Consider the following 17,306-nt stretch of genomic DNA (forward strand, 5'->3'; position numbering starts at 1 on the left):
TTTTTTTTTTTTTTTTTTTTAGGAGGGAAGAGGATCAGAAAGAGCCAAGATAAAGATATATCTTACCCTAACCACCTCTGAACTGTGGGGGGGGCTGGTGACACGGTTGCACTGTACTGACGAAAGCTCCAGCAGTCAGACAGGCAAAGCGCTTTATAAGCAATTTTAAAATTGCCGCCCTCCGGAAGATCTGACTCGCGCATGCTCAGTAGCGCCATCGGATCTTCAGTGGAACGCAACGACACCCGGGCGTGCGTTCCACCAGACTGCGCATGCTCCCACTTCCTTGGCAACAAAAGGAAGATACCAAATACATCCTCCGTAACGCGAACCGCTACGGAGGGAAGACCTCTCTGCTCACCACCCGGGGAGCAATCGGAGGCTCACCAAACCCCCAGTCAGCAACCCGTGCGCCTCACCAGCTGCTGAAAATACCAGACTCCTGTCTGGACCGACGATTCCACTCTGTCCACCCCTGAAAGGGACAAGAAAAGAACTGACTTCCTACGTTCGGCCCCGGCTTTATGGGTAAGGAGGAGGGGCTCCGGGGCATTTAATTGTTTTTTATATCTTTAGATTCTACTTGTCCCTAAGAAAAGGACATTACCCACTCGTACTGCCACTGTATGCCAGGAAAATATTTAGTTTACCTACCCAATGCATGCTTAAGTGTTTGCTGAATTGCCAGGGGAGGGGCAGATGCATATTCATCTTGTACTTCCAGTGGTAGCAGTGGCTTTATAACCCAACCTTCACAGGCTTGACCTTAAATCTTTTATCAGAACAAGATAGTTCAGTAACTTCTCTGCTTTAATGCATTGACAAAAAGTAGTACATTAACAGGGAGAAATAACCTTAAACATCTGGCCAAACAAACAAAGACTAAAGGAGACAAGTGTTAAAAGTAAAATTAATGTATTTAGCTAGATTACAAAATATCTTATGATTTTCTGAAGACAAACAAAAAACAGTTTTGGTTTTACTTTGGACAACAAAATTGTCCCTGAACTTCAGTAGCCACATTGTTTCAGTACATCAGACTGTTGAGGTTGTATGGGACAATTAGCGATTCAGAATGTCTTAGGACATCATTTTTCTACGTTTGGACATCAACACAACTGATCCCCAATACTTTGCTATCCCAGCATCTACTAAGTAGCCCAATTAAGGAAAAAGTAAATTTGTGACATAAGGATACTAAGAACTGTTGCAATCAGGGCAAGAGGTTTTTCTATAGATCTAGTAGTTACAGATTTTACTTTCAGTGCTCACAAGCTGCTGAACACCTCTTTTCTTTTGCTCCAGTCCATGGAAGGTGCCTTTTTTTGTGATCGCTTTTGGTGGGCACGTTCTTTTGCCACTGCCAGTGACATGTTTAGGTCTAGAGGTGGATCAGCAGATAGTGCCACATCTGTAGCCGTCACTGGGAAAGAATCCACTAGATCCTAAGGGAGGAACAAAATAGTTAATATTTTTCTGTAAACAATTTGAACTTATAAAGGTAGTCTTATCAGGGCTCTACAAGCACTTGGAGGCATGCTAAGAAAGCTAGTAACTTCTAGTCCTATACATAATGTATATGATAGACCAATAATGCAACTGGGACACTCCTTTATCAAGACGCCAGACATGCTGTTAATGTTTTGAGTAACTGCTTTTTTGCCCCCTTCCAGACTGATCAGTGTTACGCAGACCTCTTGATATGGCCGGCTAATGTATCACTACTTGACTCAATCATTAAACTCTCATTTGAGGGCTGAATTTTGAGAAACAGTCTGATCTTGGCAGTTCCTGATTGCATTATACCAACTTCCACTTCTTCATTGACTCGTGTTCATCAAAATATCTTAACACATTTAGGACCCCTTTTCTAATCTTGTATTTTACACAACTTCTGTAAAATACTCATCTCCATTTTATTTCAGATCCACTGTATATCCAAAAATCATTTAACAAGTATGAGTTATATCCTGAAATTTGACAGCAACTTCAATGGTTCACAGGCAGATAACTATTATTGTTAAAAGGGCATTTCTTCAACCTGGGTAAAAAAAAAGCCCCAAGAACACAAGCTGACTTAAATAAAATAAAAAAATTAGACAGTTTTTCATGTTATAGGATTTTTATTATAAATCCAATATAATGGCATACCTTTGCATCTTAAAACAGCAGAAGTGTTTTCAGGATTACTGCATCTTGACCCACTATTCCAACAGTGTAGTGGCACTCTTCTTTAATTAAGAATCAAATGCTGCTGCTTTTACCCAACCTCCTGCAGCACAATTTTTGTAGGAGGCGCTTTTCATTCTGCTAGTACCGGCACTTCACACTGTGAAATCACGTGTGTATGTTATTTAATGATTAATTAGCAGCTACAGTTGCTTTTTGGCTTTTAACACCATTGAGCAACTTCCCACTTGCCCCTTTTGTGGTTTTGCTTTTACTCCAGTAGCACTGCTAATCCCCATATTTCTGACTGGGCGTGCCCTGTCTACATCCGTCATTTATTGATCTGTTAGCTGGACAGTTGCTCCTAGAGGGATGGTTATACCTCCGTCTGGGCCATGGACAGATACATTATGGAAACTTGTGACAAGGGATTTAAGATTATCGGATTATCCAGATGGTACTGGATTTTTCTTATGAAAAAAAAAATGGCAGTTTATGACCCAATTTGTATACACCACAATAAGATTAAGAGGTGCCGATTTCCAAGCTGTCTTAACAGACTCAAGGGATCCACAACCTTCACTAAATTGGATTTAAGAGCATACAACAGTTCATCCTGAAATCTGACAGTGACTTTGAATAGTTCATAAATTGACTAATTGCAATGGATCATTCAAGATTAAAAGCAATTCTCTAGTAGCCATGCTATCAAAGGCTAAAACCACTATGGGTTCTGCAAATTACTATCGGATATTCTGGATTTTTCCTTAGCAGTAGATCTAACCAATAAAAGGAGCGGATTTGTATTAAATTGCCAGTTGAAGCCATTCTCAAGTTTAAACAAGTCTTTATTTCTGCAACGGTTCTCATTAGTGCCGACACTTCTCACTTACTCGTATTGGAAGCCGACACCTTAGAAATTGGCACAGGAGCAGTTCTTAAATTAAGCCTATAAACCACTTAAAAATTGCTAGGAGGCTGGGGGCTTGGTTAGTACAGATAATATGAAGCCTATACAGCACTTCAAAATAAGCAGGAAGTATCCCCCCCCACCCACCCAACACAAAAGACAGAAGGTGCCTGTAGTACGAATGGTTTAATAAAATAAAATAAATGGCAAGCTTAGAATCATGTCTACAAATTTTTGCAGTTTAGGGAATAAGATTTATGAACTTGCGACAGCAATGGAAACTAAGAATGTAGATTTATTGGCTGTTTTTGAGACATGGTATAATGAGAAAAATGATTGGGACACAGGGTAAAGTCTAACATAACGCAAGTTAGTGATTCTTGTTGGAGAGGGCCGCCTTATTTATTGTTTTATATTGCGCCATCAAGTTCAGTAATGCTGTAGACAGGACATAAGTAGTATATAACAATTTGACAGAAACGGGTGATCAGGGCCCTGTTCAAACAAGCTTACAACCTAGAGGGAGTTGTGGTTATTACACAATCGGTAAAAGTGCCATCAGAAGGGATGGAGCATCCATACTAGTACTACTAGTATTGCAGGAAAGAGACTAAGAAAGGTGAGCTAAGGGAATATGGGAGGGCGTACATGTGTAATAAAAGTGGGTCTTGAGGGATTTTTTTTTTTCCAAGGAAAGATGGATAAGGCCGGGGAGGACATTCCAGAGAATTCGGGCCCTTGAGAAATCATGAGAGCTAGAAATCAGAGGAGAGGATAGAAGGAGATCATTCGCAGAGGGACCAATTGGTGTATTTAGAGATGAGTGAGGAGATGTAAGAAGGGGGACCGCTGTGAGGGGCTTTGAAAGTAAGGACCAGGATTTTGAAGTGAGTCCTGAAGCGCAAAGCAACCAGTGAAGAGACAGAGGGGAGAGAGGTTCGTAAAACAATGGGAGGGGAAGATAAGTCTGGTAGCAGCATTCATGGTGGATTGCAGAGAGGTGAGACCAGGTGATCGTTACAGTAATCAAGGCCGGAGAAAATAAGGGCATGGACAAGAGCCTTAGGAGCATCCCGTGTTAGGAAGGGATGGATGCTTTTTTGAAGTTTAAGGTGGAGATGGCAGTTTTTAGAGATAGATGAATGTGTGTGTATGTGTGGGGTGTGAACGAGAGGTCAGAGTCAAGGGTGACACCAAGCATGAGGAGATGATAGCACCATTACCATTAAGGGAAACCGACGGGGGAATATGAGAAGTTGGGTTTTGGAGAGATAGAGTTTCAGGAAATGTGCAGACATCCAGTTAGAGACAGAAGCAGGGCAGTTAGTGACAATCTAAGACAGAGGGTGAGAGATTAGGAGAGGATAGATTGATCTTTGTGTCATCAGCATATAGGTGGTATTGAAAGCCAAAGAATGAGATTGGTTCGCCAAGTGAGTAGGTGTAAAGAGAGAACAGAAGGGGTCCTAGAACAGAGCCTTTGGGGACCACGACAGGGGGGGGTAGTGTTATTGGAGACCGAAACAGAAGGTACGATCACATGGAGACCAAGAGCATAAAAGAGTTTGAAGGAGAAGAGGGTGGTCCAGTAGGATTAGCATTGAGTAGTGACCCTTTGATTTAGCAGTGAGAAGGTAATTTGTAACTTTAGTAAGGGCAGTCTCAGTGGAGTGGTAGGGTGAAAACCAGATTGAAGGTGGTCAAGTAGGTAGTTGGAATCCATAAACTTTCCTGCTTTCATATATAGAGTACCTTGGTATGTCCAACAGTCAGTTTAGGTTACATTAGAGTTTGGTAATTATACAGTAACTTGTGTCAGTATGATTTATAAACCCCCTGGACAAGTAGAAGAGTTATATATTCTACTAACCGAGGAAATAGCCAAAAATGACGTTGAAGAGGGAAGTTATAATCATGGGTGAATTTGGGTTTCCAGCGCACATCTGGAGGATGAAAGTAACTGGTCGTGCCAGGAGCACAGATATTTTAAAATCCTTACTGGAATTCCCACTAAACCTAGGTGAGGAGCCAACTCGTAAGAAGGCCGTATCAGATTTAGTGTTCACAAAATGAGATTTGGTGTACCATTTTACCAATCAGTGAAGGTTTGGGATCTAGTGATAGTGTGGTTTAATATAAGAAAAGTGACTGAGTCACACCGCACAAAACCAAAATAACTTTTAGTTTTTAGAAAATAACTTTTCTAAAATAAGAATATTTGTAAAGGAGTGATTATCAGACTGGAACCGTTTAAATGGAGTCCTGGTGAAATGGGATTATATAATGCAACAGAAAATTGTATTAGGCTTGTCGGCAAGAGCACAAAAGTTGAAGAAACCACTGTGGCACTCGGCAGAAGTGATCAAAATAGTAAAGAAGCTAAGTAAGCATTTAGTTATTATAAAACCCCCAGAGTGAGAAAGATAGACAGATCTATAAGATTAGGCAAAGCAAATTATACGAGCCTCCAAAGCACATGCATAAGAGAATGGCGATGGTTGGCATTGTTCCTCGTCTGCTTAAATTTTATCTTACATATGCCAGGCAGCAGGAATGTTAAAGTGGATGCCCTGTACTGTATGTTCTCTGCCACCAAGACTACTGAACAAAAAAGGCTAAACCTATTATTCAAAGATCATGCCCTTTTCTCTGTTCTACCTCCTTGTTATCTACCATTTGCGGAGTAGAATAATGTACAAAAATAGTGGCTACTGGGGCCATCGTAACATGCTTGATGTTGTGCCATTTTTTGCTGGAGCTCCAATTCAGAAATTTTTGGTCTCCACTGACTACGTTATATAATGGCATATATTACATATATGTTATCTGTTTGGCATTTTTATGCACACTACAATCGGGCAAAATGGCAAGTAATCTGAGCAAAAGGGTAGGGGTTGCCAATGGAACATGGCAGTGGCAACATCCCATCAATGCTGACAAAAGAGAAAAAAGTTCAAACACCAGAACACAAAATATATCCAACTACATTCAGTTTACAATGCAGTTATATTAGTATGCTCTCGTACTGCCAGTAACACTCATATTATCTAAGGTACTTTAGTGTTAGATACTCCATTACTGTCATTAGTGACACCATTCTGCATAAGCCCTGTTGTGAATAGCTGCAAACTCTGGTGGTACCACATGAAAGTTAACCCTCTGAGTGCCAGAGATCAGGACATTTGCTAGCTGATCTATAGTTGGCCCCCAGCAAATTGTTGTTCTGTTTTTTTTTTTTGGTTTTTTTAAATAGAAATAGGCTAATGTCAGCCTTTGATTTTCTCGTGCACCCGCTGTTGTAGCTTGTAACTACAATGACCCGCAGCCAAACAGACAGCAGCGATGTAAGTTGCGGCGCACAAAACAGGAGCACAAAAAAAACAAAAGGCTAGCATACTTGTGAAAATGTATCATTTAACTTTTTTCTGTGAGCCTACCTCACCCTGTGTCTGAAGCACAGAGAAATATACCGTAATGGCTCGGTTATAGTTAGGTGCTTTTTTGAAAGAAAAGTTTTTGTAATAGATATGCTGCCCCCCCCCCAAGATATGCTGCCACTCTGCCCCCCCCCCAGATATGCTGCCACTCGCCCCCCCCTCCTTAGACTCCCGGGTGTCTTGCTGGGTTGGCGGGAGACATCTACGCAATACGCGTGCCAGCAGTGGAGGTTGTTTACGCGCATCGCCACAGCCGGTGAACGTCTGTGGGATGCGCTAAGACAATCTCCTGTGCCGGTACTCCCCCCTTGGAAAGTGCTGGCAGGGGAGGCTGTCTCAGGGTATCGGAGAGTAGGATGCAGGTCTCCCGCAGCGCTGCAGGGGATCTGTATCCTAACCCTGCTGCCTGCCCAGCGCCCGGAACTGCACGTCCCGGGTGTCGGGTGATACAAATTGCGCATTCCTGCGCTAAACCCCGAATATAGGCCGCACCCCCACTTTAAAGACTTAAAGTAGGGGGGAAAGAGTGCAGCCCATATTCGGGCAAATACGATATGTAGTCTGTCCTGTAGAACATAACACCTATGCATTTGGTGTATTTCTGTAATCTCGAGATGCAACTGAATGAATACATTTTGGTGTTTTTTTGTTTTTTTTTGCCGTTGCAAGTAATCGTGCAAACAATCCTGCAAAAACTTTAATGTTACAGTTCCCTTTTCCAAAGATTGCGACCAACTGTTGCATAAGTGTCCAAATACGCCCAGTGAAATACCCTGGATTGTTTTCTCTCCAAAGTATACCATATTTGCTCAATTATAGGCCGCACTCTTAAAGTTTGGTGCTATTTTAACCCCTTAACGACAGGGTAATGATGCACCGCATTGGTGACAAAACATGTACATGTACGGGCTGCCGTTTAATATCTGCAATGCCTGCGTTTTCACAGCTTTGCAGGATCCACTGAAGCCTCACAAGTTAGGCCTCCCCCGGAAAAAAATGGCCGGCTAAAACAGTGCTTAGGAAGCGATCGGTAATTGCTTCCTAAGCATAAATCGGTGTTGACGACAGTAACACAACCCCGTGCCCCGATCACCTTGTGATCGCGCCGAAGAGATCGTCTATGCGCATCGCACAGACATCCATCGGCTGCCCCCCGCTAGACACCAGGGAGTATGGGGATGCATTGGTAAGTCTAGGGGGGCAAGAGTGGCATATCTGTAAGTAAGGTGCATTATGAATTAGGGGGGGGGGCTTTAAAATGGCTATTAGTTTTCCAAGTTTATGTTTGTATATAACATATGCTGACTAACTGCATAATGGATACCAAAACTGTTAAAATACATGTACTACTGTTCATTTTGTAAAATTCATTTTTCTTTAAAATAGCATCAAACTATAAGGGTGCAGCCTAAAATCGGGCCAATGCGGTATTGGTATTTTAGTGAACTGCACTGGTTTGGGGACCATTTTCATAGTAAAATGAGAAAAAAAAATCTCATTATTTTAATGTATTATTCATACTAATTGCTGAACTATACACATAGAGCTTTCTTTGAATCTTTATCTGTCCTAGGAACAACAAATTTAAAAAGAAGAATCATGGTTAAGGAAACTGTAAAACATTGAAAGGTCTCAGGGTTTTGGGCACAAAACCTTTAGTAAAGAAGGGGTTAAATATTTATATATCTATCATGGGTTATGATATTTCTCAAGGTTATGACCAACTACTTATTTAATCAAAAACTAAAGGTAAGCAAGAATACTGTAGCAATAATACCTTTTGAGTCTCCTGTAGAGGTGTGGCAGCAGTTGACAAAGGCTTTAGAGAAGAAAGGGAGTCTTCATTGTGTTCTTCAACTCGCTTGTTATCCTGTGAAACACAAAGTCAGGGCTGACAGCAGTCCAAAAGACAAACAAAGAAACAGATAAAACTAACTTTACCTTTTCCAGATTTCCATTGGCAACTTTTTCTGGCAAAGGACCTGGGAAAGAGAAGGTTATTTAGGTCTCTGAGATAGGTAATGCCCCTAAAACAAGCTGTTACATGCCCGACCAGAAGCTTGATATTAATAGATAAACAAGTCAATAATACAACCTGCTTATGAAGTGCCTCAAATTGGTTAATTACACAAGACACTGCCATGCTAGTATGTTGCACTGAGGTGGCCAACTACACTAGGTGATTGATTCTACAGTAACTTCGTGTGTGTGCGCCCCCCCACGCTAAGTTACTGTAGAATCAATCACCTAGTGTAGTCACACAATGTTAACCAAAATTAACAAAACTAAGCTTTGTTGGTCAAATAAAAAAGCTCCAAGTATCAAGCAGATATGGGGCTTCTAATACTTACCACTCAAATGATCCCGACCTGGAATAACATTACAGTTGTTGAAAAATGAATCAGTTTCTGGATCCACAACAAGCAGGATAGCTTCATCTCCTACCGATTTTATTGCATTCACCACATCTGCATGTTGTTTCCCTACCATGCTCTCCCCATTTACCTAAAAGAGAACATCATATCCATTATCTACATAACATCTATTTTTAAGCATTTTGTAGAAAGTAACTCACATTGTAGAGATACTAGCCAAAGTTTCCCATTCCAAAACATCTAGCCCCTTAAAAAAAAGGACAGAGCTGTTGATTTTTTTGTACCTTTCATGAAAATGACCTAAGTTTTAAACAGGCGGCCAGCGCCATATTCTATATGGCTCAAGTTTATGTTCTGTGGAGCGATCAGACAGGGCCCCTGCTGCAGATCCCCGTGTTGCTGAACGACTCAACATTGACGCATTACAGAAATGCCGTTTGGGAGAACAAAAAAAAAAGTAAATGACGCCAGGCACATCAATTATCGCCAATGGGTTAATCTATACTTTTGCTACCAAAAGACTGAAGTGTTAACATTTTGCATAGCACCACCCATTCGTTCCACACAAATGTAAAAGCCACAGATATTCCACATTAGGCCTTGAATATAGAACATTCCTGGAGGGAGAAGGTTTTCTTTTGATATTTCCATGATTAGCTAAATTTAGGATGAGTAATGTAGTAAAAACACATTTTTCATATATTTTCCCCTATGAAGCTTCACAAAACTAGTTAAATTGACAGAAAACATAACTCAGGGAACATATTAAGCCATATAAATTAATCTCTAGCCCTTGAGTCCTAAAACAATACAGCACAACTCTGAAACAACATGTCTAACATCTGTTATGTAATTTCTTATAGATACTTCCCAACACATACATATACACACACAGTGACTGAAAGTACCTCCAAAATGCGATCATTGGCAAGCAATCCAGCCTGCTCTGCAGGGGAGTTACAATCAACAACCCGCACAAACTGTCCTGGTTTGGTCTTGTCACTGTGCAGGTTGAATCCATATCCATTAAGCCCCTTCTTCATGTAACATAGCCGAGGACGCAATTCCTTCTGAGGAGCAGAATAAGACATGTAGAACCCCTTTAAGAACTACAATTTGAAGCCTTAAAACACCAAGAGCTAAAATTTTTCATCATTTACATGCCATCTAGACACTAAAAAGCACACACTTTCCCATATAACGCAAGATTTTGGTATCCAAAGATTTGGAAAATAGGATAGGGTGTGTACATACACACACACACAATCAAAATTATTCAACACCCATTGCATATCAGGTTATCTCTAGGAACATTCGGTGCCTTTGCTATATTTTTGTATCCTGTTACTTGTTGGTGAAAGATGATGATCTCCTCTATCTTTTTGGACTATTCTTCCATGTTGATTTCGAACATGCAGTCCAAGGGGATACTCAAGCCGCTAGACATTTCAGGTATTCCATGTGTTCCAGCTCAAGCACACCTGGTGCATCTAATGAAGCCCATGATTAGTTGCATCAGGTGTGCTTGAGAAATCAGTTTTGCATATTTGCGCTGTTGTGAGGGATTCTATTCAGGGGATTGGATCATTTTGACACTGGAGAAGATGTTGTAAGTTGCATTTTCAGTTGAATTTGGGGAACCACTTGAAACAGCTCAAGACAATGAATGCTTCAATTGCTTTTGTTTGATTTGTTCATTGCAAACAGCTGGAAGTCTGTACAATTTGACAATTGACTCGATTCAAAATGGGGATTGAATAATTTTGATTATACAAACATACATACATACTCACTGGCAATTTTATTAGTTACACCTTGCTAGTACTGGGTTGTACCCCTTTTGCCTTCATTCTTCAGCATACTTTCTACAAGGTGCTGGAAACATTCCTCAGAGATTTTGGTCCATATGGACACGATGGCATCACATAGTTGCTGCAGATTTGTCGGCTGCACATTCATGATGCAAATCTCCCGTTCCACCACATCCCAAAGGTGCTCTATTGGATTGAGATCTGGTGACTGTGGAAGCCATTTGGAGTACAGTGAAGTCATTGTCATGTTAAAGAAACCAGTTTGAGATGATGTGAGCTTTGTGACATGATGCATTATCCTGCTGGAAATAGCCATCAGAAAATGGGTACACTGTGGTCATAAAGGGATGGACATGGACATTAGCAACAATACTAAGGTAGGTTGTCATGTTTCAACGATGCTTAATTGGTATTAAGGGGCCAAAAAACGGGCCAAGAAGATGTCCCCCACACCATTACACCATCACCAGCCTGAACCGCTGATACAAGGCAGGCTGGACCCATGCTATCTTAATGTCGCAGCTGGAATATAGACTCCTCAGACCGCGCAACGTTCTTCCAGTCTTCCATTGTCCAATTTTGGTGAGCCTGTGGGAATTGTAGCCTCAGCTTCTTGTTCTTAGCTGACGGGCTACAGCAGCAGAAAAGCACACCAGGTGCCACTCCTATTTGCTTCAAGGTTTAATGTGTTTAGCATTCAGAGATGGTATTCTGCATACCTTGGTTGTAACTAGTGGTTATTCGAGTTATTGTTGCCTCTGTCATCTCAAACTAGTCTGTCCATTCTACTCTGACATCAACAAGGCATTTTCGTCCACACAACTGCCGCTCACTGGATATTTTCTCTTTTTCAGACCATTCTCTGTAAACCCTAGAGACGGTTGTGAGTGAAAATCCCAGTAGATCAGCAGTTTCCGAAATACTCCAACAACCACACACCGCAAAGTCATTTTGTGTTAACAAGCAATTGAACAGGTGTACCTAATAAAGTGGCCAGTGAGAATGTGAGCATGTGTGTATATATAATTTGGCTAAAATTCACAGTTGAACCTTTCCATGCACTAATTCTAATACCAGCCTTCATCAAAGTTTGTGATTGCCAATTTTTTTGTGGGTTGCTTTGCAGGTATTCTTCCTGATGTGTCATTGTCAAGCCCCTGCCCCCTCCAATATGTGTTCAGCAACATCCCGAGTGCAGGGATACCACCCATTTTTTTTTTTTTTGAGGGGGGCTAACATTCACTCACATTCTATTTAGGACATCTTTGAACCAGGCTATTTCAATGAACCCCATCAAATCATATTTCTTTTGTTAAACTAGACATCCCATGTGTATTTCAAATTCTAGTATTTTGACTCCTTCAATGCCAGGATTTTGGGATAAGAAAGAAATTTTAGCACTTGCTTATAAAACTAACACTGTATTTTTTATATTGCTAGACTTTTTCACATTAAGATGGAACTACATGGTTCCCCTGATTATTTTTAATATCTTAGATCGCTTTCCAAGCTTACCTAATACAGGAACAACATTTTTAAATAGCGAGAGTTTATACTGAACAGATCTTGTCAAAGAAGTGTCCTTGGAAGGATGCTAGGACGATGCCCACTAAATTATTACATTGCCAAAATGTGTCCTCCATGTACAAGCATACGTTTAACCCTGTGACAGGCTGTAGCCATCTCTGACTACCTGTATGACAGTCCCAGGGGTTTTTGGTACCTCAAAGCCTGGAGCAATTTTGCCATTTTCACGGTATGTCGGTTCAGCGATTATTCTCTTTTCCTGTGAATAGCGTACCTATAGGGCTGCAACTAATGATTATTTTAACAATCTATTAGCTGGCCGATTATTTTTTCAATTAATCGGATAAAAAAAAAAGTAATTTTTTTTAATTTAAAATAATGTAATAAAAAAACTTAAAATTTACACTTTCATCTCTTTATCACAATGGCATTTCTCTATTCACCTTCTTATTTTACTGACATAATAATAAAAGCTACAAGAACCCAAACACAGTGTTTCTGAAACTAGGTTTTATTACAAAGTTAAAGTAAATAATTCATATGTTAACTATTTCATATTTAATAAAAAACTGAGAAAAAAAGTCTTGTTTATATTTTCTTTTATTTACCAAACTGCCCCCAGTTATGCACATCTGACCCCCAGCTTGCCACTCTGCCCCCAGATATGGTATATACCTCCTATATGCCAGAGATTCCACTGTGCCCCGATATGCCTTATACTCCTTATATGCCAGTGATATGCAACTGAGCCCCCCGATATATACCTTTTACCCCCAGATATGTCTTATGCCCCCTGATATGCCCAATATTGATATGCCTTATACCCCCTATTTGCCACTGTGCCCCTGATATGCCTTATATCTTCCAATATGCCACTCGCCCCCATTTATGCTTTATACCTCCCTATATGCCACTCCGCCTCCCTTAAATGCCCTGCGCCACCCTGAAATTCATTATACTCCCTGATTCACCACTATGCCTCCCACAGATATGCCACTCTGAAATTCATTATACCCCCATACATCACTCTACCCCCCTATACACCACTCTAACTCCCCCAGATATGCCATTCTGCCTCCCTGAAATTCATTATACCCCTGCATACAACAGTATAACTCACCCATAGATGACTCTGCCTCCTCCACCTTCCCATACACCACTCTGCCTCGCTCCCCCTTCCCATACACCTCTCTGCCTCTCTCCCCCTTCCCATACACCACTCTGCCTCCAGTCAGCAGTGTAGGTTCACAAGACACCAGGGAGTCGAGTAGAGAGGTAGAGTGGTGTATGGGAGGGGGAGGAGGTAGAGTGGTGTATGGGAGGGGGAGGAGGCAGAGTGGTGTATGGGAGGGTGGCTCCCATACACACCTCTGCCTCCTTTCACTGGAGCTTCATAGAAGCCTCAGCGTAAGGGAAGTAACGGCGGCTGTCTTTGCGCATCGCGCAGATGCCCACCAGCTGACAGAGAGGATGATCCTCTGCAGGAGACCTCAATTCTCTCTGAGCTGGTGGGGGTCTGCACGATGCGCGCAGACAGCCTCCGTTACTCCCCTTCACTTCCGCTGGGGCTTCTACATCATGTGATGCTGGCGCTGCATCGTAGGAGCCCCAGCGGAAGTGGACAGTCTGATCTCCCGTGCAAGAAGGGCAGGACGTACCGGTGCTTCCACATGTGTTTCTTTAGATGCATTTTATGGACGTACAGGTAGGCCTATAGGGGACTGAAGGGGTTAAAGGTTTTATTCTAGCCTTCTGCAGCTCTGAGGAGCAGGAATTATTTGCCAAGAACACCAGATGATGGTTTGAGCTTTGAATGTAAAAGGTTAGAAGGGGAAGAGGTTGCAATGTAGAAAATCTACAACTGATCAAAACAATAGGACACAACCAATCTAGTCTGCATTAACAACAAGGTAGTTTATTGGTTTCAGGGTTCAATGGCATGCCAGTGAAACACTTAGTTTAACTCCCTCTAGATTGTAAGGTTGTTTGAGCAGGGCCCGCACCTGTTTCTGTAAGTCAAATTGTTAGGTTATATACTACTTGTTATGTCCCGTTGTACCCATTGTACATCCCCATGGAATATGATGGCGCTATATAAAATACATTGCAAACATCAGGCTGAGGAGGGTACAAGGGTCCATGCCAACATAAGCTACTGCACACTGGACTGTATTTTATGTCCACGGGGATTTTTTATTTTTTTTTTAAAACCCACCTTGAAAAAAAATATATAAAATGGCCAAATATTTCACAAGAAGCCCATCAAATATACATACCATTTGAACTCCCAGTTGTTCATCTTTCTGGTAATAGACAAAAAAAAGTGGAGAAACATGAATTAATTTATAAAATATTCCAAGTCCCAACCAAAGTAAATCTATGAAACCTAAACTAGACCAGTACAGAAGTTTGGTCACAGCACTCGAAATACATAAATCCTTCATACACGTCATCTCTTTGGCTTCACCCACAAAGATTAAAGCGTTATTTCCGCTACGAAAACCCGCGAGCACCCCCACCCCGGAAAAAAAACGTTACGCCACTAGCAGCAGCAACTAACCAGAGCGTCGGTTACTTTGTTTGTCATCGCCTCATCCTGCTCTTCAGTTCTCTCCACTTCGAGAGTCAGCTGCTCAGTTGCCGCTCGTATCTTGTTGACAACTTGCTGGTGCCCAAGATCCAGCACATCCTCACCACACACCCGGATTATGCGATCCCCAGCTAGCAGCCCAGATTTCTCGGCAGGCGAACCGGGTTCCACCAATCGTACGAACTGTCCCGGACGCGCTTTCTCGCTATGCAAGTGAAAGCCATAGCCCGAAGGGCTCTTTTCCAAAACACACATACGTACACGTTCCACTGACATTGTAACCTGTCTCGCCCCCAGCAAGCTAAATTATAAAGTGAGGAAGTGCGATGCTTATGACAATCATGGGAGGCCGCATGGGGGGAGAAAGACAGGAAGAGTGACCAATCAGAATGCGGTGCGCTATCTGCGTTATATTTTGATTGGATAACATGTTTTGCGATCGTGCGAAATATTCACAGACTTGTAAAGTTTTTTTGCATCTCTCGACGCAAGTATGCTATATATTCTAAGTGTACGCTTCGTGATTCGTTCCACTCTGTTCCTTCCCTGATTCCTTGATGTCTCGCTTTTCTTGCCACTCGGCATGTTTTGTCGGTGTGTAAGTCTCCCAAACGTTCTGTAGAGCTATAAAGATTGTATAAACAACTGAAAAAGAGTTAATTCAATTATATAAATAGAATATATTGTTGTTCTTCTAGGTACGTTAATTTGGTAAATAGGTCACAAAGTCACATGAGGTCTCAGTTAAGTCCTGCCTCTTATCCACGCTTCCAACCACGTTCTCAAAGCAAAAGTGCATATTTTGGGGGGTTATATGGGTTGCTTGATATGTAGCGCCCAAGAAGGGACGTAACAATAAAATCAGGTCTAACACACAGCTAAAGGTTATACTCAAAAGTGTTTATGTATTTAATGTGGTTTATTCACTATTTATTTGATGTAAGGAAGTATTACATTACAGAGAGGATGGTAAAAGATGGAACATCAGCAGTGGTAGTAGCTAATATGGAGAAGAAATGTAAACTTACGTGGAATAGGCATAAAGCTATCCTGAAACTTAGACAAAACCAAGGACTGTTTAAGATCTGAGTCTTTATATCAGGACAAATGGGAAGACCAGATGGGCTGAATGTTTCTTATCCGCTATCAAATTGTATGTTTCTATGGTTGCAGGAGTGTTGTAGTTTAAACTTCAAACCTTACTATTCATTATGAAGGGTCATAACCAACTACATTCCTCTGTAAAAAGAGTTTGGTAGCACATGCATAATATAGAGATTGGTGGGTAAATTATGGATGCTCTTGCGGACCAAAATGCTAATTGAAAGAATTGAAAGGTGGGATTGTGCGTTATGTTGCTTCTATGAATGATTGCGGCTGTTCGTGACAAGCTTGTGGGCACCAGTTCTGTGCTCCAATGAGAAATGGGGAGCACATTACAAAAATATATTTATTTTTTACAGAAACATGTACCTTATGATTTTGGTGGTGGGGGAACTCCAACTAAAGAACCACATAATTGACTGTTCCCTGAAAGCACATTGCCTAATGAACCCCAAAAAACACCTTAACATTTAAATTGTCCTGCCACAAACAGAAATGCACATACCTGTGTTGTGACACAGGCATATACCCTGCCAGAGCCGGACTAGGGTTGACTATGTTGCCCTAGCATTTTAAGGCTAATGGGTACGCCTGGTGGCACAATATGTTTTTGTACTCACACCAGAGCTGGCCTTAGGTGTTCTGGCGCCCTGTGCGGACTACTCCTCTGGCGCCCCCCCATCCCAAAAAAAGAAAGGAATAAAAACTTGTAACAAAACCCCAATCACTATATACTACGCCAAACATTGATGTGGTGTAGGCCTACCACTTCATTGTCTGGCTTAGTAGTAGGGATGCACCGAAACGAATTCTAGACTGAAACCGAAAGTGCAGCATTTACCTGGCCAAAACCGAATATGACCCTCCCCCCCACACCATAAAAAAACACTTTTATTTAAAGTAAGTAAAACACCAAAATAGGACAAAACAATTAAATAACAATATTATATATATATATATATATATATATATATATATATATATATATATATATATATAATTAACAGCAATCACATTCCTATCATGCCCAGGCATACCCAGATTCCAGGATGTACTCGCAGACTTGGCATGATAGGAGTATGATTGCCCTATCTACCCCTTCTCACTCCCTTCTGCCCTATCTACCCCTTCTCACTCCCTTCTCCCTATCTACCCCCTTTCCCCTGCCTCACTCCCTTCTCCCTATCTACCCCCTCCTAACTATCTACCCTTTCCCTCTTTGAAGTTCACTTACCTTTCAGGAGTCCTGCGGTGGTGGTGCAAGGCCTCTGCCTCCCAGCTCTGCCACTGTATGGAACAGTATAGAGTGATGGGAGTTATGATGTACTTTTTGAGCATAATTAGATCATGAAAAAGACATTGGAAATGGTACAGCATAACACC

General features: G+C 41.5%; 1 protein-coding gene across 2 annotated transcripts; it reads right to left on the reverse strand.

Moving 5' to 3' along the window:
* Positions 1-792: 792 nt before the first annotated feature.
* Positions 793-15,157, reverse strand: NHERF1 (NHERF family PDZ scaffold protein 1). Of its 2 annotated transcripts, XM_053453267.1 has the most exons (7): positions 14,790-15,154; positions 14,506-14,532; positions 9,800-9,961; positions 8,868-9,021; positions 8,458-8,498; positions 8,294-8,386; positions 793-1,445 (listed from the first exon to the last, which is right to left on the reverse strand). In XM_053453267.1, exons 1-7 carry the CDS (start codon positions 15,093-15,095, stop codon positions 1,269-1,271), a joined length of 960 nt encoding a protein of 319 aa, XP_053309242.1. In that variant the 5' UTR covers positions 15,096-15,154; the 3' UTR covers positions 793-1,268. The 2 variants fall into 2 exon arrangements, with proteins under 2 accessions (XP_053309242.1, XP_053309243.1); XM_053453268.1 differs by lacking the exon at positions 14,506-14,532 and having other exon boundaries at positions 14,790-15,157.
* Positions 15,158-17,306: the final 2,149 nt, after the last annotated feature.

This window comes from Spea bombifrons, chromosome 13, assembly GCF_027358695.1.
Source record: "Spea bombifrons isolate aSpeBom1 chromosome 13, aSpeBom1.2.pri, whole genome shotgun sequence".
NCBI classification, from domain to species: domain Eukaryota; kingdom Metazoa; phylum Chordata; class Amphibia; order Anura; family Pelobatidae; genus Spea; species Spea bombifrons.

Coding starts and splice junctions, on each gene's coding strand:
- NHERF1 (XM_053453267.1), bottom strand. CDS start 15,095: ATGTCAGTGGAACGTGTACGTATGTGTGTTTTGGAAAAGAGCCCTTCG. Junction 9,962..14,505: donor AACAACTGGGAGTTCAAATG/GTATGTATATTT, acceptor TCTGCTCCTCAG/AAGGAATTGCGTCCTCGGCT. Junction 1,446..8,293: donor CTCTACAGGAGACTCAAAAG/GTATTATTGCTA, acceptor TTCCTCCCTTAG/GATCTAGTGGATTCTTTCCC.